We start from the raw sequence: 16,802 nt of genomic DNA on the forward strand, positions 1-16,802 counted from the left end.
CCTCGTTTAGCAAATCCTCTACAGAATGGTTGAATCGGTCCACAAACTCATCAATGAGCTGGCTGTGAGCTATGTCAACTCTGTTCTGAATGGTATATTCTTCACTGCACAGAATGCTATATGTTTTGCTGCAGGCTTCAAGAACATCTGATTCCACATGCTTTTCTACAACGAATTTAATCTGTTTCAACAAGGCATCCAAATGCTGTGGGAGAGAGAGGAAATCTGGTCATTTATTATAGTATTATAAATTCTTATATGTTAGTTAAACATGAAAGTACCACAAGACAACAACAATTAATTACTTGTGCCCCGCCTGGGTTGTCTTAACCACTCTGGGCAGCTTCCAACAGAATATATCATGCATTAAAAGCAACATTAGACAGCTTATCTAACACAAACACATCAATACAAATCAGTGGTATTCAGGCACCTGAAAGTTAAACAGAACAGCTATTTGGGTATACTATTACCTTTTCCATTCTTCCTGTACTGTAAATTTCCAAGTCAAAAAACTGAGGAATTTGAAGAAGGTTTGCTACCTTTTCAGCATCAGCAGAATACTGGTAACAGAGAGAAGTAAAAAGGGAAAATAAATACCCAGGTGACACAAAGCAATTATGCAACTAGCATTAAGAAATAACACTTTAGCGAATATACCTTTGACAGTAGCATGGGAAGTGCAATAATGAAGTGTTCTGTTAGTTTGTTTCGATCATCTATCTGAGTTTTTCTTTCTTTTGCTGTTAAAACCTATAAAAATTAGAAGTATATTACAAAACAAAGTACAATTCTTGGCTGCAACATTTCAAAGTCATTTTAAAAAGGCATCAGTGGAACTTTTTCAATTAGTATCTTTTAATCTAAGTGGCACAAAATGCACCTACTGACCAGGGAAGGCACTATATTAGTGAGACAACCATCTAAATTGTTAAAAAATCTTTTAAGTTATTAAAATGGCATTAAAGCTGACTCCACTGTAATAATGCCAGGTCAACTACAGCAGTGTAAATTATTACAGCAACACTTGTCAATGTAACTTATAAGTGCACCTTTCAGTTTCTTGTTTTGAGGACTATACTAGCTATACACACACTATACACACACACACACACAGAGAGAGAGAGAGAGAGAGAGAGAGAGAGAGAGAGTGTTTAGCAACCAATGTCATATTGGCTTGGTTTGCACAGTATGCTAAGCCATGGTTTCTTAACCCATGGCTTGTTTGATCATCGGACTCCTGCTCAGTAGCTTAACTAAGTTTTGTTAACTTCTAGCAAACCATTAAATGAAGTTATGTTTTGGCCAGGCATTACAAGATAACACAGTACCACAGATCTATTGTGGCCAATGCTGCTGATTCTCCCACAAAAACTCAAAATGTTGACCTTGCTCTAATACATGGGGTGTGCCAAACTCTGGGCACTACAAGTCACTAATAGCAGATTTCCTTGCACCCAGCTGGGTAGATCAAAACACTCTCCCTCGTCAACCAGTGATCAGCAATGGTGAGGACAAAAAAAAAACAAGCATGGAGGCATACACAAGAGAAGTAGATAGGGAGATGGAGGGGAAAGTCTGAGGGGAAAGAACTGAAGGAAAAAACACTGAAGACCCTGAGAAAGCAGTTCGAATGACAGAAGGATAGGTGGGAAGAGGAAGCAAAAGGTCACTAAACTCATAAATGGACACAAAGCAAACACCAGAAAAGCTACAAATGAGAAGAATATTTTTCAGAGAAAAATGACCCAACTATCACAAGCAGGGTCAGTCTTCAGAGGACCCTGACTGATCCTTCCAGCAGGAGGCATCTTCCCTAACCATGGCTTGACTGCAACATTCAAGTCACTTGCCAATCTACAAAGCTGAGAGGCAAAATTGGCTAGAAAATGAAATGAATCCCTTGTTTCACAGCTGCTACACTGCATGGCAAAGCGACTGCAGTATACTCTGTCAAGTTAACATCTATAGTATCAATAGGGGGATGAGTAGGAAAGTAACAAAGTACAGCGGAGAGATGCACAGCAACAGTCAAAGAGGTGGGAAATAATAAGATTTTGGGAGGAACCAATACTGTCATAGCTAACATGTTTAAAATGGCTAAGATTTTTTAAAAATCACACTTCTGATGGTAACACAATGAAATCCCATGAAGCTAAAAAGCAGCTCCATAATTAGCACCTTCTAGTCAATAACATGGCAAACCATTCACGTGGTGCCTTGAAGTCTCATTATTTTTGTGCCAACCCTACTCCCCTTGCCTAACCCTGTTGACTTAATGTTAGTACATGTTAAATTGGATTATTTTTAAGGCAGTAATTTAGTGTTAGAGGTTCAGAGATTTTTTTTTAAGTCAGCATTCAAGGGCACTCTTGCATGTCAAAGGTAGCACTTGTAAGCATGGCCCAATATGATGAAGAGACCCAGAATATTCAGTCCCTTGTACCCTTTGATTTCTAGCAGACAGCCTCACAGAGGTTAAGAGCAAAATTTTAAATATGTCATCTTTCTGAGATGTGCCAGCAGTGCTACCACCCACAATGCGACCCAATGCAGGGAGAAAATGAATGCCTTGAAAAAAAATCTCAAGGAAATTTGTCACTCACAACAAATGCTTGAGAGTGCAACCCAAAATTATGCCTTTCTCCAATAAGCTGGGATCTATTCTTCTAGACCAGAGGAATGCAACTCTGACCTACACAATTCAGAGTATTCCTGACCAGCATCAAAGGATTCTCCCCAGAAAACCTGCAAAGTGAGCTTCACAAGATGCCACAAGATTTCATGGAGCAGTCTGCCCTCCAGTCAAGGGGGATGCCCCATGTCCCAGCCTACTCCACAGCAGGTAGGCTTAGGAACTCGAGGACAACAGATAGTCTGTGGTGAGTTGTAGACTAAGTTGAAACCACTAAAAAACAGGGTTCCTGAGACTCCTTATGAGCTGCACAAACATGATGTTCCTACATAGCACACACATTACATTGTTTCCAGTATTAGGGAGGACAGTGAACGCATATCAGAAACCATGACAGAAGATATGAGAGATTCTGCTGTTGGAATTGAAAGACATAAGCTACAGAAACCTGTTTTAAATATATAAAAAAACCTACCATACTGGAGTGCATTGGTGCTGCAATGAATAGCTGACCACTTACACTCCTGCACCAACAAATATATTGGCCTATGGGTTACATTGTGCAGCAGTATGTGCAAGACCTCTGTCAATGCAACCATCTCTACTGCTGCCACCAGCAAATCCCCCAGGATTCTCCTGTCATTAATCTCCCTGGGAATTCTGAAGAGAAACAATGCTGAATTGTCATTGGTCAATGGAAATCAATCCTAACAACTCGCATGTCACAAGAGCTTCCTTGTAAAAGGACAATGATGTACTATTTTAAGTGTTAATAGTCTTTATTCAAATACTATTTCTCAACAAGTGTTTTTGAATTATTGGTTCTCTAATGGGGAGCTACTGCATGTCGATAAAATAAATGTAACTTGGCTGAACAAAAGAGCTTAGTGAAAAATAATATAACTTACCCTCTTCCCAGTTCCCCTGCCCACTGGAGGATGTGCTTCTGCAGCTTGTCGAATGGTACATACCATCAGCTCTATAAGTGCACTTTCCTGCCGATCAGACATCGCTAAAGAGATAACAAGAATTTAAAAGTGGGCCGATGAAAAGAAGACAATTAGTCTATGAAAGAATCAACAACCCAGAATCTTTGTTTAACATCGTGAGCATTTTACAACTGATTAGTTCACTCTTTGATGTTTTTCCAATCCATTGGTATTCATCTGAAAGGTGGCTCTCCATTGCCTATAGAAGGTCATTAGGTTGGGAAATGGCTCCACTTAGTAGCTGAAAGTAGCAACAGAACTTGAGGGAAGCAGACAGCTTCCATAATTCAGTTTATCTACTCACCAAACCTGAAAAGTTCATTTAGGAATGATACACCAATGTCTAAAGAGAAAAAAATACCTGTATCGCTAAGAAAAAATATAGCCAAGTGCAGGCATAGGCAAACTTGGCCCTCCAGATGTTTTGGGACTACAACTCCCATCATCCCTAGCTAACAGGACCAGATGATGGGAATTGTAGTCTCAAAACATCTGGAGGGCAACATCTGGAGGGCTGGTGTCAGGGAAGAGAGCAAAATCCAGAGGGATTCCGGAGAGCGTCCCGGGAGTGGGAGAGGCAGCCCATCTTCTGGGGAAGAGAATCAGCGTAGCCCCAGTGGAGAAGGGGGGCAGATGGGGGAAGCAGCAAGGCGGTCCCATGACTCCTTGCCAGGGACCAACGGGGAGAGTAGAGGTCCTCCGCTGCCTACGCCCTCGTTGCGCAGAAGGCTTTCGCGCAGAGAGAGTAGGAGGAGACTAGGCGTCAAAGAGCTTCTTTGCTGGAAGAAGTTTAAGAAACGCCCACTGGCGGATTCTGCCAGCGATTCAGACAGCCACGGGTGAGTGGCTGTCCGGACAGGAAAGGTTCACTCAGGCAACCCAGCCAGGTGTTTGCACCGGCTTACGCACGAGCAACCCCTAGAACCACTACAGCAATCCGTCAGTCCCTGACGTTGCTCGTGCGCAGCACCAGAGAGGCACCACGATGAGCCAAACAGGGCCGGCCGGAGAGACAGAGCAAGAAGCCATGGTGCAAGGTCTGGTTGAGAGGAACCGAGACCTGGAGACGCATGTCTGCGCGGCTGGAGGAGAAACGGGCTCAGGATGCACAGGTCAAAACCACCCTGATAGGGAGGAAGGTCCTGGGGCTGGTACACAAGTTTGGTGGAAAGCCCCAAGACTACAATGCCTTCCGAACGGAAATTCAGTACGCTTTGGAATTGCAGAAAAACGACTTTGCGGATGACGGGGAGAGGGTGGCTTACATTATTGGACATCTGCAGAATGGGGCACGTGAATGGATCAGGCCCTTGATGGCAACAGGGAATAACGCTTTGAAAGATCTTAAGAAATTCTACCTCGCGATGGACGCGATGTTCTCCAGTGAGATTGAGCAAAGCGTGACACGGAGGGAGCTGATGGGGTGCAAGCAGGGGATCCTGTCCGTCAGAAACTACTGGTCGCGTTTTGCGATGTTAGTCCACAAGCTCGGGTGGGATCTGGACTCTGAACCAGTACAAATGTTGTTTGAAGAGGGTTTGGCCCCCGAAGTGAAAGACGAATTGTCCCAAGCGCCCCGCCCGCGGTCGATGGATGAGCTCACAAAGGCTGTGCTTGTGATCGGTGTACGCCAGGAAGCGCGGGCTCAGGAGAAGCGGGAGATAAGGGCGGAACGTTTCCATGACAACCACATTCTGGAGATGCCGAGGGAGCCTTCACAGGTGGCAGAGCCAATGGAAATTGATGGAGCGTGTGTGTGCGAAGTTTCAAACGCTGGGGAAGGGTGGAAAAAGGAGTGGAAAACTACCAAGAAGTGTTTCCTCTGTCAGCAACCGGGACATTTTGCAAAGGTCTGCCCTCAATGAAAAGCCTGGCAAGGAATGAAGGGGGCTGCAGGCCACGACGATAAGGGGGAGGAAGAGCCGGTGCAGGGAAACGACAACGCATGGCTGCCAACCAGCAGGGGCAACAGCCAGGCCAGCAACCAATAGAAGTGCCCCAGCCTGACCCTCCCAAGGCAGCTATAGCCATAGAGGTGGTGCTAGAACTCCCAAATGGGCACCCTGTCAAAGTGGAGGGGCTGCTAGATTCTGGCAGCTTGTGTAATTTCTTCAGCAGAGACTTCGCTCTGGAGCACCAGCTCCACCTGTTACCACTAGACTTTCCCTTGCAGGTGACCACTATCGATGGCAGGGAACTCCTGGGAGGGGAAGTGACACACCAGACACCACAAATGCAAATGAGTGTCTCCAGGCATACGAAAACCATTGCCTTTCACGTGGCCACGCTGGCAGGACCCCCGATAATACTGAGAATGAGCTGGCTGGCAATACATGACCCAGTGGTGTCATGGCATCAGCGGTCGGTCACCTTTGGGTCAGATTACTGCTCAGAACACTGTCTGGGAGGGAAGGAACCAAGGAGGACTGTGGCCAGGGTGGCTGGGGTGGCCCTGGAGCAAAAAAAGGAGGTGCCAACACAATATGCTGATTTGAAGGAGGTCTTCAGCGAGAGGGAGGCAGACAGACTGCCCCCCTACAGGCCATTTGACTGCCAAATCAACCTGCTTTCAGGGGCTCAGTTACCAGTGGATAAGCTGTATGCCATGTCCGACCGGGAGATGCAGGAGTTGCGGCAGTTTATTGACAAGAACCTGAAGAGAGGTTTCATAAGGGAATCAAAGGCGGTGGGGGGCAGTCCAGTGTTCTTTGTGGACAAAAGGGACTAATCAGCCCAGATTAGTTGTGGATTACCGGGCCCTAAACCTGGTGTCAGAACCCGTGACTTTCCCAATGCCCAGGATTGACGATATTTTGACACGTGTGAGGCAGGGGAAGATTTTTACCAAGCTGGACCTCAGGGCAGCATACAATCTGATTAGGATAAGGGAGGGGGATGAATGGAAAACGACCATGTTCACCCCCCTGGGGGCTTTTGAGTACTTAGTCATGCCATTTGGATTACAAACGGGGTCCACCTGCTTTCAAGCCTTCAGGCACCATGTGTTGGGGCCCCTGCTGTACAAGAATTGTGTAGCCTTTTTGGATGACGTCTTAATCTATTCGGACAATGAAAAGCAAGACATCAGGGAGGTGCTACAGAGATTGAAGAAGCATCAGTTGTGGGTCAAGCTGGAAAAATGCCAATTCCACACCAGGGAGGTCGAGTTCCTGGGGTACAGGTTGTCAGACAAAGGACTAGCCATGGATCTGGGCAATGTGAAGGCAGTGCTGGAATGGAAAGCCCCCCAAAACAGAGGTTCCTAGGCTTTAGCAACTTCTACAGGAAGTTCATAAAGAACTTCGCTCACTTGACAGCGCCCATAACGGATTGTCTGAGTAGCAAAAAGAAGTTCGCGTGGACAGAGGATGCGCAGCAATCCTTTGAAAAACTGAAGAAGGCGGTGGCCTCGGAAGAGCAGCTCCTGCACGTGGATCCGGAGAAGCCAATGAGACTGGAGACGGACACGTCCGACCGCGCAATTGGAGCGGTCCTTTTGCAGCCAAGCAGAACTGGATGCCGTGTGCCTTTTTCTCTAGGAAGCTAAGCAAGTTTGAGCAAAACTACACGGAGTATGTCCGAGAACTGCTTGCGATCTATGCGGCATTTCAGCAATGGAGACATCTATTGATAGGGGCGCGGCACAAGATCCAGGTCCAAACTGACCACAAGAAATTGGAATACTGGTGGACCGCGCGAGTGCTCAACCAGAGACAGATCAGATGGTCTCAGGAGTTCGCCAAGTTTTTCTTCGAGATCCGATACGTGCCGGGAGAGGAAAACGTAAGGGCAGATGCTCTCTCCCGGAAACCGGAGTACATGGAAGGAGAGGGGCCACCAGAGTCCAGGCACGTGTTCCCCGAGGACCGGTGGGTGTGTGGGGGAGCGTTGGTTGGGAAACGAGAACTGGCAGGGCTCACCAGAGACGATGAGTTTGCTCAGACAAAAATCAGGGAACTCAGGGATGGAAAGGAAGTCAATGGAGGGTTTGAGGAAAAGGAAGGACTACTGTACTAAAAGGGGGCACGGTATGTACCAGGGGAGACTTTGAGGGGGAAGGTACTTAGACAACTCCATGACAACCCAACAGCTGGGCACTTTGGACAGCACAAGACCATGCTACTTGTCACCAGGCAGTTCTGGTGGCCAAAGGTGAGGGAAGACGTACGAGAATATGTACGAGGGTGCGACCGATGCCAGAGGGCAAAGGGGGAAAGGGCTGCCCCCGCGGGGCTACTGGAACCCTTACCGACACCGGAAAGGCCCTGGGAGGTGGTGTCCATTGATTTTATGACAGATCTGCCCAAGTCAAGGGGAAAGACAGCGGTCATGGTAGTGGTTGATCTACTGAGACTAAAATGTGCAATTTCGTAGCTTGCTCACATGCAGCAACGGCAGAGGAGACAGCCAGGCTGTTTGTGGATCACATTTTTAGACTGCATGGGGCTCCATTGAGGGTAATCTCAGATCGCGGGAAACAATTTACTTCCCGGTTCTGGCGGAGACTCATGAGCTTGCTACAGGTCGAGGTGAGCTTCCTGACGGCGAGGCATCCAGAAACCAACTGACAAGCCGAAAGAGCGAACGGTATACTCCAGCAGTACCTACGCTGCTATGTCAGCGAGAGACAGAACGATTGGGTAGAGAAATTAGCTTTGGCTGAATTTGCGTACAATAACGCTGAACACGTGTCCACGGGAATAAGCCCTTTCATGGCCAATTACGGGTGTCACCCCAGGGCCTTCCTGGGGCGGGGGGAGGAAGGATGGAGTGTACCTGCGGCTGAGCAATTGGTGGAAGAAATGGAGGCCTTACACCAGCAACTCAGGCTGAACTTGGAGCGGGCCAAGGAAGTTTACAAGAGGCAGGCAGACAGGCACTGTCGGGAGGGGGAGGCCATACGGGTGGGGGACTGGGTGTGGTTGTCGTCCCAAGGGTTACCCCTAAAGGGAGGGTGCAAGAAGTTGCAGCCTAGGCGGCTGGGGTCGTTTGAGGTAATACAGCAGGTTAACTCTGTGGCATTTCAACTCAAGTTGCCTGACAGCATGAAGATACATCCGGTGTTCCATAGGTCCCTACTTTCACCTTACAGGGAGGGGCGGGAATTCCCGGGACGGGAGGGTGGGGTTACCACCCACCCGCGGGTAGAGGAGACAGAACACTATAACGAAGCCATGGAAATACTCGATTCAAGGTGGCGAGGTCGCCAGGTAGAGTACTTGGTAGCCTGGGAGGGGGAACCTAGGTCTGAAAACACTTGGGTCCCTGCTGAATCAATCACTGATGGGTATCTGGTAGAAGAATTCCACGGTTTGTTCCCGGAGAAGCCCAAACCATTAGCTAGATTCTGGGAGGAAGAATTTGGACCCACAGACGACGAAGGGGACTTTGTGGGTTTTCCTGCCTCCAAAGAGGAGGGAGGGGAGGTGTCCGAGGGAGAAGGATCAGACTGGGAGGTTCAACCAGCGGGAAGAAGTCCGAGCGGATGGGAGGCTGGTTTTGAATCCTCAGAAGATGATGACAGTTCCTTCAGGGGATTCCCCGCATCGTCGACCGAGGAGAGAGAGGAGGTTGTACCAGAAAATCGTGCCAGGGGTGGGGTGGGGGGTCCTGAGGAGGAAGTGGATGTCAGGGAACTGCCATCAGTGCCGGAGGGAGAGAGCAAAAGCCAGAGGGATTCTGGAGAGCGTCCCGGGAGTGGGAGAGGCAGCCCATCTTCTGGGGAAGAGAATCAGCGTAGCACCAGTGGAGAAGGGGGGCAGATGGGGGAAGCAGCAAGGCGGTCCCATGACTCCTTGCCAGGGACCAACGGGGAGAGTAGAGGTCCTCCGCTGCCTATGCCCTCATTGCGCAAAAGGCTTTCGCGCAGAGAGAGTAGGAGGAGACTAGGCGTCAAAGAGCTTCTTTGCTAGAAGAAGTTTAAGAAACGCCCACTGACAGATTCTGCCAGCGATTGAGACAGCCACGGGTGAGTGGCTGTCCGGACAGGAAAGGTTCACTCAGGCAACCCAGCCAGGTGTTTGCACCGGCTTACGCACGAGCAACCCCTAGAACCACTACAGTCGGGTTTGCCTATGCCTGGCTAAGAGCCTAGCTAGCAGTACGTGAAAAATAATGTCAAATTACTCTTGCAGCCCACTTGGTATGAAAAATTGGACCACCCTGCATTACAGTACTGTTTTTTTCAGAGAAAAACAATGTTTTTAATTATTTTTAACTGCCAACCCTGTCTTTTAAGTCATTCCAAGGGATGTGTTTACATTAGAGGGGTGGGATATGATTTGATAAATTGTTATTATTCTTCTCAAGTTCCCAGAAGGCTACAAGCCACTTCACAATACAGAAAACAAGGTTCTTGCACTTAAGTCAGACTTGACAGTACAACTGAAAGCTTAAGTATTTAAAAATAAAGATAAAATCTAATTTTAACTTTTACTGCAGTAAAAACAAAGTAATCTGCTGACTATCGGCAACTGTCAACCTGTGTTCATTTTTCCAGAGCTCCAAAATGGAAGAGAGCAGGCTATGCTATGCTGATTTCATAAAATCAATGTGATACGTACCTTCTTCACCTTGGACAGGTTCTTCCAGCAGCAATTCTGTCATGCATTCCCAGTCTTTTAACAATTCTTGGGAGCTCTCCCATAAACTGTCCACCAAGTAAGCTGCGTGTTCATGCAACTAGAAATAATGAATAATAATTGACCAGAAGGTCTCTCAGACACATATACCCAATCAATATCTGTCAGTAGTACTCTATAAGAATGTAAGTGCTGCAATAATTAAGAATATGGACATTATAATCCTACCCTGCTGTAGCTGATAAAACATGGCTGGCGAATAGGGAGTTCGATAGCACTGCTTGTAAAATCCCTGTGCATGGGTCTTGTCAGGCACTAAGGATGCCTGACTCTTATGAATTAATGTATTAATTTTTTTGCATCAGTTAATTCGTAGAAATCATGTGGCAGAATGACAGTCATGTATTATGTATTACATTTTCATAAACTGATGTGATTTAAGCAATCTGCGAGAAACACTTTCTGATTGAAGAAAACATTTGCTTCTGTGATAAATTAAACAAAAATTAAATTTAGTGCAATTATGAAGACAAAAAATGAATTAGCCATTCATATATTAGCCATGGTATACTATAAAAGGAACTATGATGTTACTGAAACAGTATATTCAGTTTCAAAATTATTTTTACTTAGCAGATCAAAAACAGGTAGCTGTGCTGGTTCATTGGAACAAAATAATAGAATAGCACCTTTATTAATATATATGTATAATGCAATGAGCAAGCTTTCAGCTTTCAGTTTGACAGAATTATGCAGGAGCGATGATTTTTAAAAAATTGAAGGAGAAAAAAGTTGTAGTGAGGAACCTGTCTCTTCTGTTGCAAGGGAGAAACAACGCTTGGACTTCTGAGCCACGTATACTAGAATGCTGATAGTGCACATTAAACCATAGTTAAACAACATTCGTAGCTTAACATGAGGTGGGAACAAAGTCAGCATATCTTAGTGCCAGAACTAAATAAGCAAGAGACTCAGAATACTTTTTGAAATTAACAAGTTTATTAGACACAATTTTTGTAAAGAAAGAGATTGCAAAATTTAAGGAATTTAAAGTGTAATTTTACCTCGCTTTCAAGAAAGAAAAGAACGAGCATTCTAATAAGATTCCCATTTGGACTGTTCCGTCCTCTCCTTTTGGCTAGTGCTTCTTCTGCTTGAGGGTCATGCCGACTAAACAGTCTAGAAACAGAAGATAGTACTTTTCATATTCTGGCTCAGTTTTACAAATAACATTTTGGGCCACTTTTCTGTTAAAATAAAGTCTTATAGAAAAGCACTTTAAAAAATAACCTAAAAGCAAGTAGCATAAAAGTAATTTAGTCATTTAAGCACCATGCCTTTAATGGTAGTTCTCTAGATTCTCCTCAATATTTTGCTATTTTCTTCAGACAAATTAGATAGGCTTGCTTACTTTTTGTGAAGGAATTCCCCTGCTGCAACTGCAACAGGCCGATGTGCAGAATACACCAAATGATAAACATTCTCACAGTCTTCATTGGACAAAGCTTCTTCACTTCCACTGGGGAAAAAACAAAACATACTGAAGGAAGGTGAGGACAGGTGACCTCACCTAGGCCAGAAGTCACCCCCCACCAAAGCAGGCTCAAAGCTTTTCAAAATCATTTTCTCAGCAGCTAAGCATCAGAAACATTCTGCTCTGCTGTAACAAAGGTAGAGAACAGTCCATTGTTTCTCAGGCCTTTCTCATGCCTTCTGGCCTTGCTAAAGAACCACATTGCGACTTGCTTTCTGTCCGGGAACCATGCCAGAACAAGAGATTGAAACATATCTGAACACTCTGAAACCACTTTCCTGGGAAGGGTGCCAAGAGTCCCAATAGTCCCAAGACAGCTTTCTGTTCATGCTCAGAGGACTCCTGAGGGAGGAGAAAGGAGGAGGGAACTGGAAAGGGGTATATATGCTTGTGCACATGACTGTGAATTTCGTGCATGCTTTTTGTGAACTATCACACTTGCTCCTTCTACCAGTTCATGGATGGTAGAAATAAAAGCCTTTTCTCCGAAACTATTCCTTGAGTGTCTGTTGACTCCCACTTCCCTTTCCCAGGCGCAATATTTTTCCCACCCGAGGGCAAAGCCTCAGAAGGCTACAATACCTCCTGAATCAAACCAATCAGTTACAGCTTTACTATCTACCTAAAATTACATTTGGAACAGATAATATACGAAAACCTAACTAGGTCTCATTCAAAATTCAACCAAGGTATTTAACATGAATGACATGGGATGCTGAAATACACCATGTAATTTTAAAACCAACAATTATTTTCCATGTAAAAATTAGTTTTATAGAATACTCCAGGTGTATGAGTGTCCAGGTGAATCTAGGGAACAGATTTTCTAGGGCTTTAAGGGGCCGCACTGGGAAGGGAATCAGTGAAAGTTACTTCCTTCGTACATTAGCAGCCTTTGGGACTGCCATTTCAGTTCTCTGGACACAGCCTATTGCCTCAAAGTACTTTTACAGAACAGGTGCTGGCTTTCCTAAGCAGACACGGCTCCCCTGAAGACAGCATTTATACTCAAAGTGATGTAGAATTTAACTGAATGTAGCTAATTAACTCAGGCGAGTATCCTGCGGGCACTGATTACGAAGACACTAAGCAATCAAGTGGTATAAATACAGCAATGCCTTGCAGCTGACGGCACGAATGTTCTCCACTGAGAAGTATTTCATCTGAGAGGACATAACACTGCTATCTGTAGCGACTCTTACAAATGCAAAACATCCCTTAAAATTATCAAGTACATCCATGTATGAACAAGGCCTAAGCTGTAGCCCGAGGAAGGTGCTTTAATTAATTGCTAGGCATCAGAAAAGGAGAGAATTGTACCTGCCGATGTGCAGAAATGATCACAGCAATTAAACTTATTATGCTCCCTAAGTAAGTAATTTTACGTCAAACACAGCATGGAAAACTGATGGAACTGCATCAGGTACGCTCTCATTTGTATGATCTCTTTTCACAAACAGGGTGAGCCTGTTGCCTTGAACATTTTGGGCAGAGATACTCAAAGAGCATTTTATGCAATATAAATAACTAAAATTTGAGGATTACTGTAATACAAAAATAGCTATAGTGGAGCATCAGTGTGTAAAATTCTTATTCTTATTATTTAGACAATGCACCACTTTATATCACACAATGCAAGTATAATATATTGTTGGCAAATGGGAATTGTATTTCTTTAAAACATACTTACTGAAGTATTAATGTGACTAATCGAATGGCTTCTACAGCAACATCATATTCCTTATCAAGTGTCATTGATACAATGCGATCCTGAGAAAGATGGAACACACATGAATTCAGAAGAAACAGCTGAAGACATTTAAATAGTCTTAACAGGCAAACTTTTATGTAAAACGTGACAAGCTGCTTCCCCTCAAAACACTGTAGGAACAACATGAAAGCATCCTCAGAAAGCTATAAATCAAAAGTATTGCATGCAATGGTGTACAAAAAAATTGAACAGAAAAGTCATACATCAGTATGTATGAAGTGGATGCTGAGTATGGTGACTGCTAGGCAAGATATAAACCCTACTGGGCCCTGCTAGAGCATGTGGACCATAGCAAATTCCTGTCCATAAGCCAATGAAATTTATTACATACATTTTTTTTGGGGGGGGGGAGTAATAAAGTACCAAGTTTGGACTGTAACACACTATGGCATGTACGCTCCATATGAGATTTTAAACTTTAAAAGGCCAGTTGTCTTATAGTGCTCAAAAATGCTCATCTCAGCAACCAGAACAATTTATACAAATGTAGGTTTCATGATACATTTTGTTTGTACATGGCTTTGAAGAAGGTTAACTTTTGTCACACTTACCTTAAATCTATTCGTAAATAGCTCCAATTTGGGGAACAACTCTCTGTTGGTGTACAAACTCTGCAAAGCTTTCAGACACTTCAACCTCACTTCGCCTTGCTAAATAAAAACATATTCAAAAGTATTAAACGTAATCAAATCCTCAAGAAAACCATGTACCAATGACCTAACCATTCATTTCATATAATATTTATAGAATGAAATTTTTAAACATTAATGATATAGAAAATTGTAAACTTATTTTCTATATTAGTCATCTTTCCACCAAGTACTTGGGATGACTTACAACACTAAAATCACATCTATCCACTAAGATTACAGATTTCATTACAAACAAATTAATTTCCTCCCAGGATAATTGGATTGGCAAAATACATAAATTCCTGCTGCCCTGGAGATTTTATTGAAGTGTGGTGTATAAATCTCTCCTAAAGTAACTATAAAAAGCAACTGAATCCTATACACTAACAAGGACTGGAAGGGTAATTCTTTTATTTGGAACTGTGCAGTATCATTTCAACAGCTTGGGTATCACATACCATTCCTAAGTCTTGCCTTTCTGAGGTATTGCTTCCCTCAGCAGCACTATTGGCAATGACATCATTATTGCTATGATTACTGCTCTTTTTAAAAATTGAAATGCCATGTTCTCTAACTGAAACAAATATGTACCATCAGGAAAAACTGTTATTATATATTAATACAAACTCCTGCAATATTTTCCCCAGAACAATATTCAAGCTTTTGATTATGGCTGAAATACAGAGAAAGCTTGGCCCCCTCAGTCCACATTTTAAGACAGACTGCGGCAACTGCGGCCACCGAGAAGAATCAGAATGGCAAGTCTGTCAGTTGATACCATGCCGACGACAGCCATAGCCATCATTTTAATATAAGGGGTAAAGGTAAAGCGGGTAGCAGCAATTACAGCAACAGTGCAACTTAGTTCCAGATATTTTCATACAACACAGGCGGAGAAACAGTTAACTTTGGATACAGCTGCTGAGTAACCACAGAAATAACAATTAAAAAAATTATTTATATCCTGCCCTCCCCAGCCGAAGCCAGGCTCAGAGCGGCTAACAACAGTAAAATGATGCAACATTCTAAAATCATTTCATTATAAAATCAGTTCAAATCAAATTAATGGCAACCATTGGGCTAGAGTTCTGTGAGGATTGCCAAAGGAGGGGGTCAGGCTGTGCCCTGGCCAAAGGCCTGGTGGAACAGCTCTGTCTTGCAGGCCCTGTGGAAAGATGTCCCGCAGGGCCCTAGTCTCTTGTGACAGAGCGTTCCACCAGATCGGGGCCACGGCCAAAAAAGCCCTGGCTCTGGTTGAGGCCAGCCTAACCTCTCTGTGGCCCGGGACCTCCAAGATGCTTTTGTTTGAAGACCACAAGGTCCTCCGTGGGGCATACCAGGAGAGGCGGTCCCGTAGATATGAGGGTCCTAGGCCGTATAGGGCTTTAAAGGTTAAAACCAGCACCTTAAATCTGATCCTGTACTCCACCGGGAGCCAGTGCAGCTGGTATAGCACTGGGTGAATGTGGTTCCGCAGCGAGGACCTCGTAAGGAGTCTCGCCACGGCATTCTGCACCTGCTGGAGTTTCTGGGTCAGTCTCAAGGGCAGCCCCACGTAGAGCGAGTTACAATAATCCAGTCTGGAAGTGACCGTCGCGTGAATCACAGTGGCTAGGTCAGGGCAAGAGAGGTAACGAGCCAACTGCTCCTTTACTGCATTCAGATTACATCCTTTACTGCTTCCAGATTAAAGGGGATCAACGGGGGCTGCTGGAAGATCTACACCTTAAATAACAGACCACCAGTACCAACTGTTTGAATTATCCTGCTACAACCAGCTCAGGGCATGGCTGCTTGAGCACTGTAAGGAAGGCAATATGACTAATCAACCTGGTATTCAAAACTTTGTTCTGTCACCACACAACTCCCAATTTACATAGGGTTACGTTCCAAGGTACTGCACATTTATGAGACATCACATGTATTTGAAACACCATTGAAAAAGCCTGCAAACACCTGTTCTGCCCTCTCCCCTCTTTGTGACATTTTTTAGTCATTTCCAGGTTCAGTGTGTGTGGTCATGCACATATCTGACATGCCTAAAGCAGTTGCTGTCCGTAATCTAGTTTCAAACATGAATCAACATCCTCAGGTTGTCAGAACATGATTATTAGCCAACAAGATAATGTTGCTGGCCAATAATGCAGACAGAATATGCATGTTGGCAAGAGCCTCAGTTTAATTTTTCAGAAGCACTGCCAGTTTTTTTGGGGGGGGGATTGCTGCTATAATACCAGATATAAAGAACTGTGCTAATGAACTGCAGACTATAAACCAAGACAACACATAATGTCTTCAATCTGGCACTATTGATTTTTCTTTAAGAGGTTAATACTTAACAACTTCCATTACTTCACAGTTGTGAAAACTTATCCATTTAAGTTAGTAGAACCAGTCATAAGGGGAAAATTTGAACTAGCCTAAATTAGAACATAAATTCCATCACTATCGCTACATTTCTTTCTGACAATTATGAAGATTCCACATAAATATAGGTATTTCATTTTAAGTAGCTTCTTTCATGCTGACCATAACAAGGCTTCACAGCTTTTCAAGAGATGAGTAAAAGTAATATGATGAAAGATACTTATGAATAATGTGATACATAAATAAATCAGGAAAACCAGGTGCAATTGAACATAATTTAACAATCAATATCG

At 44.3% G+C, this 16,802-nt stretch overlaps 1 protein-coding gene across 4 annotated transcripts in view; it reads right to left on the reverse strand.

Annotated features, from left to right (window-relative positions):
* The window catches only part of STAG1 (STAG1 cohesin complex component), a 104,961-nt gene that overhangs the window by 20,045 nt on the left and 68,114 nt on the right, over nt 1–16,802 (reverse strand). For all 4 annotated transcript variants that reach the window (XM_083443191.1, XM_083443190.1, XM_083443193.1 and 1 more), the window contains exons 11-19: nt 14,062–14,160; nt 13,430–13,509; nt 11,617–11,724; nt 11,270–11,384; nt 10,188–10,305; nt 3,544–3,647; nt 661–753; nt 474–563; nt 2–205 (exon numbers count right to left, since the gene is read on the reverse strand). In XM_083443191.1, coding sequence (XP_083299317.1) covers nt 2–205; nt 474–563; nt 661–753; nt 3,544–3,647; nt 10,188–10,305; nt 11,270–11,384; nt 11,617–11,724; nt 13,430–13,509; nt 14,062–14,160 — 1,011 coding nt within the window. The remainder of the gene's footprint in view (nt 1; nt 206–473; nt 564–660; nt 754–3,543; nt 3,648–10,187; nt 10,306–11,269; nt 11,385–11,616; nt 11,725–13,429; nt 13,510–14,061; nt 14,161–16,802) is intronic.

Source organism: Podarcis tiliguerta, assembly GCF_965153285.1.
Source record: "Podarcis tiliguerta genome assembly, chromosome: 5".
Lineage (NCBI taxonomy): Eukaryota > Metazoa > Chordata > Lepidosauria > Squamata > Lacertidae > Podarcis > Podarcis tiliguerta.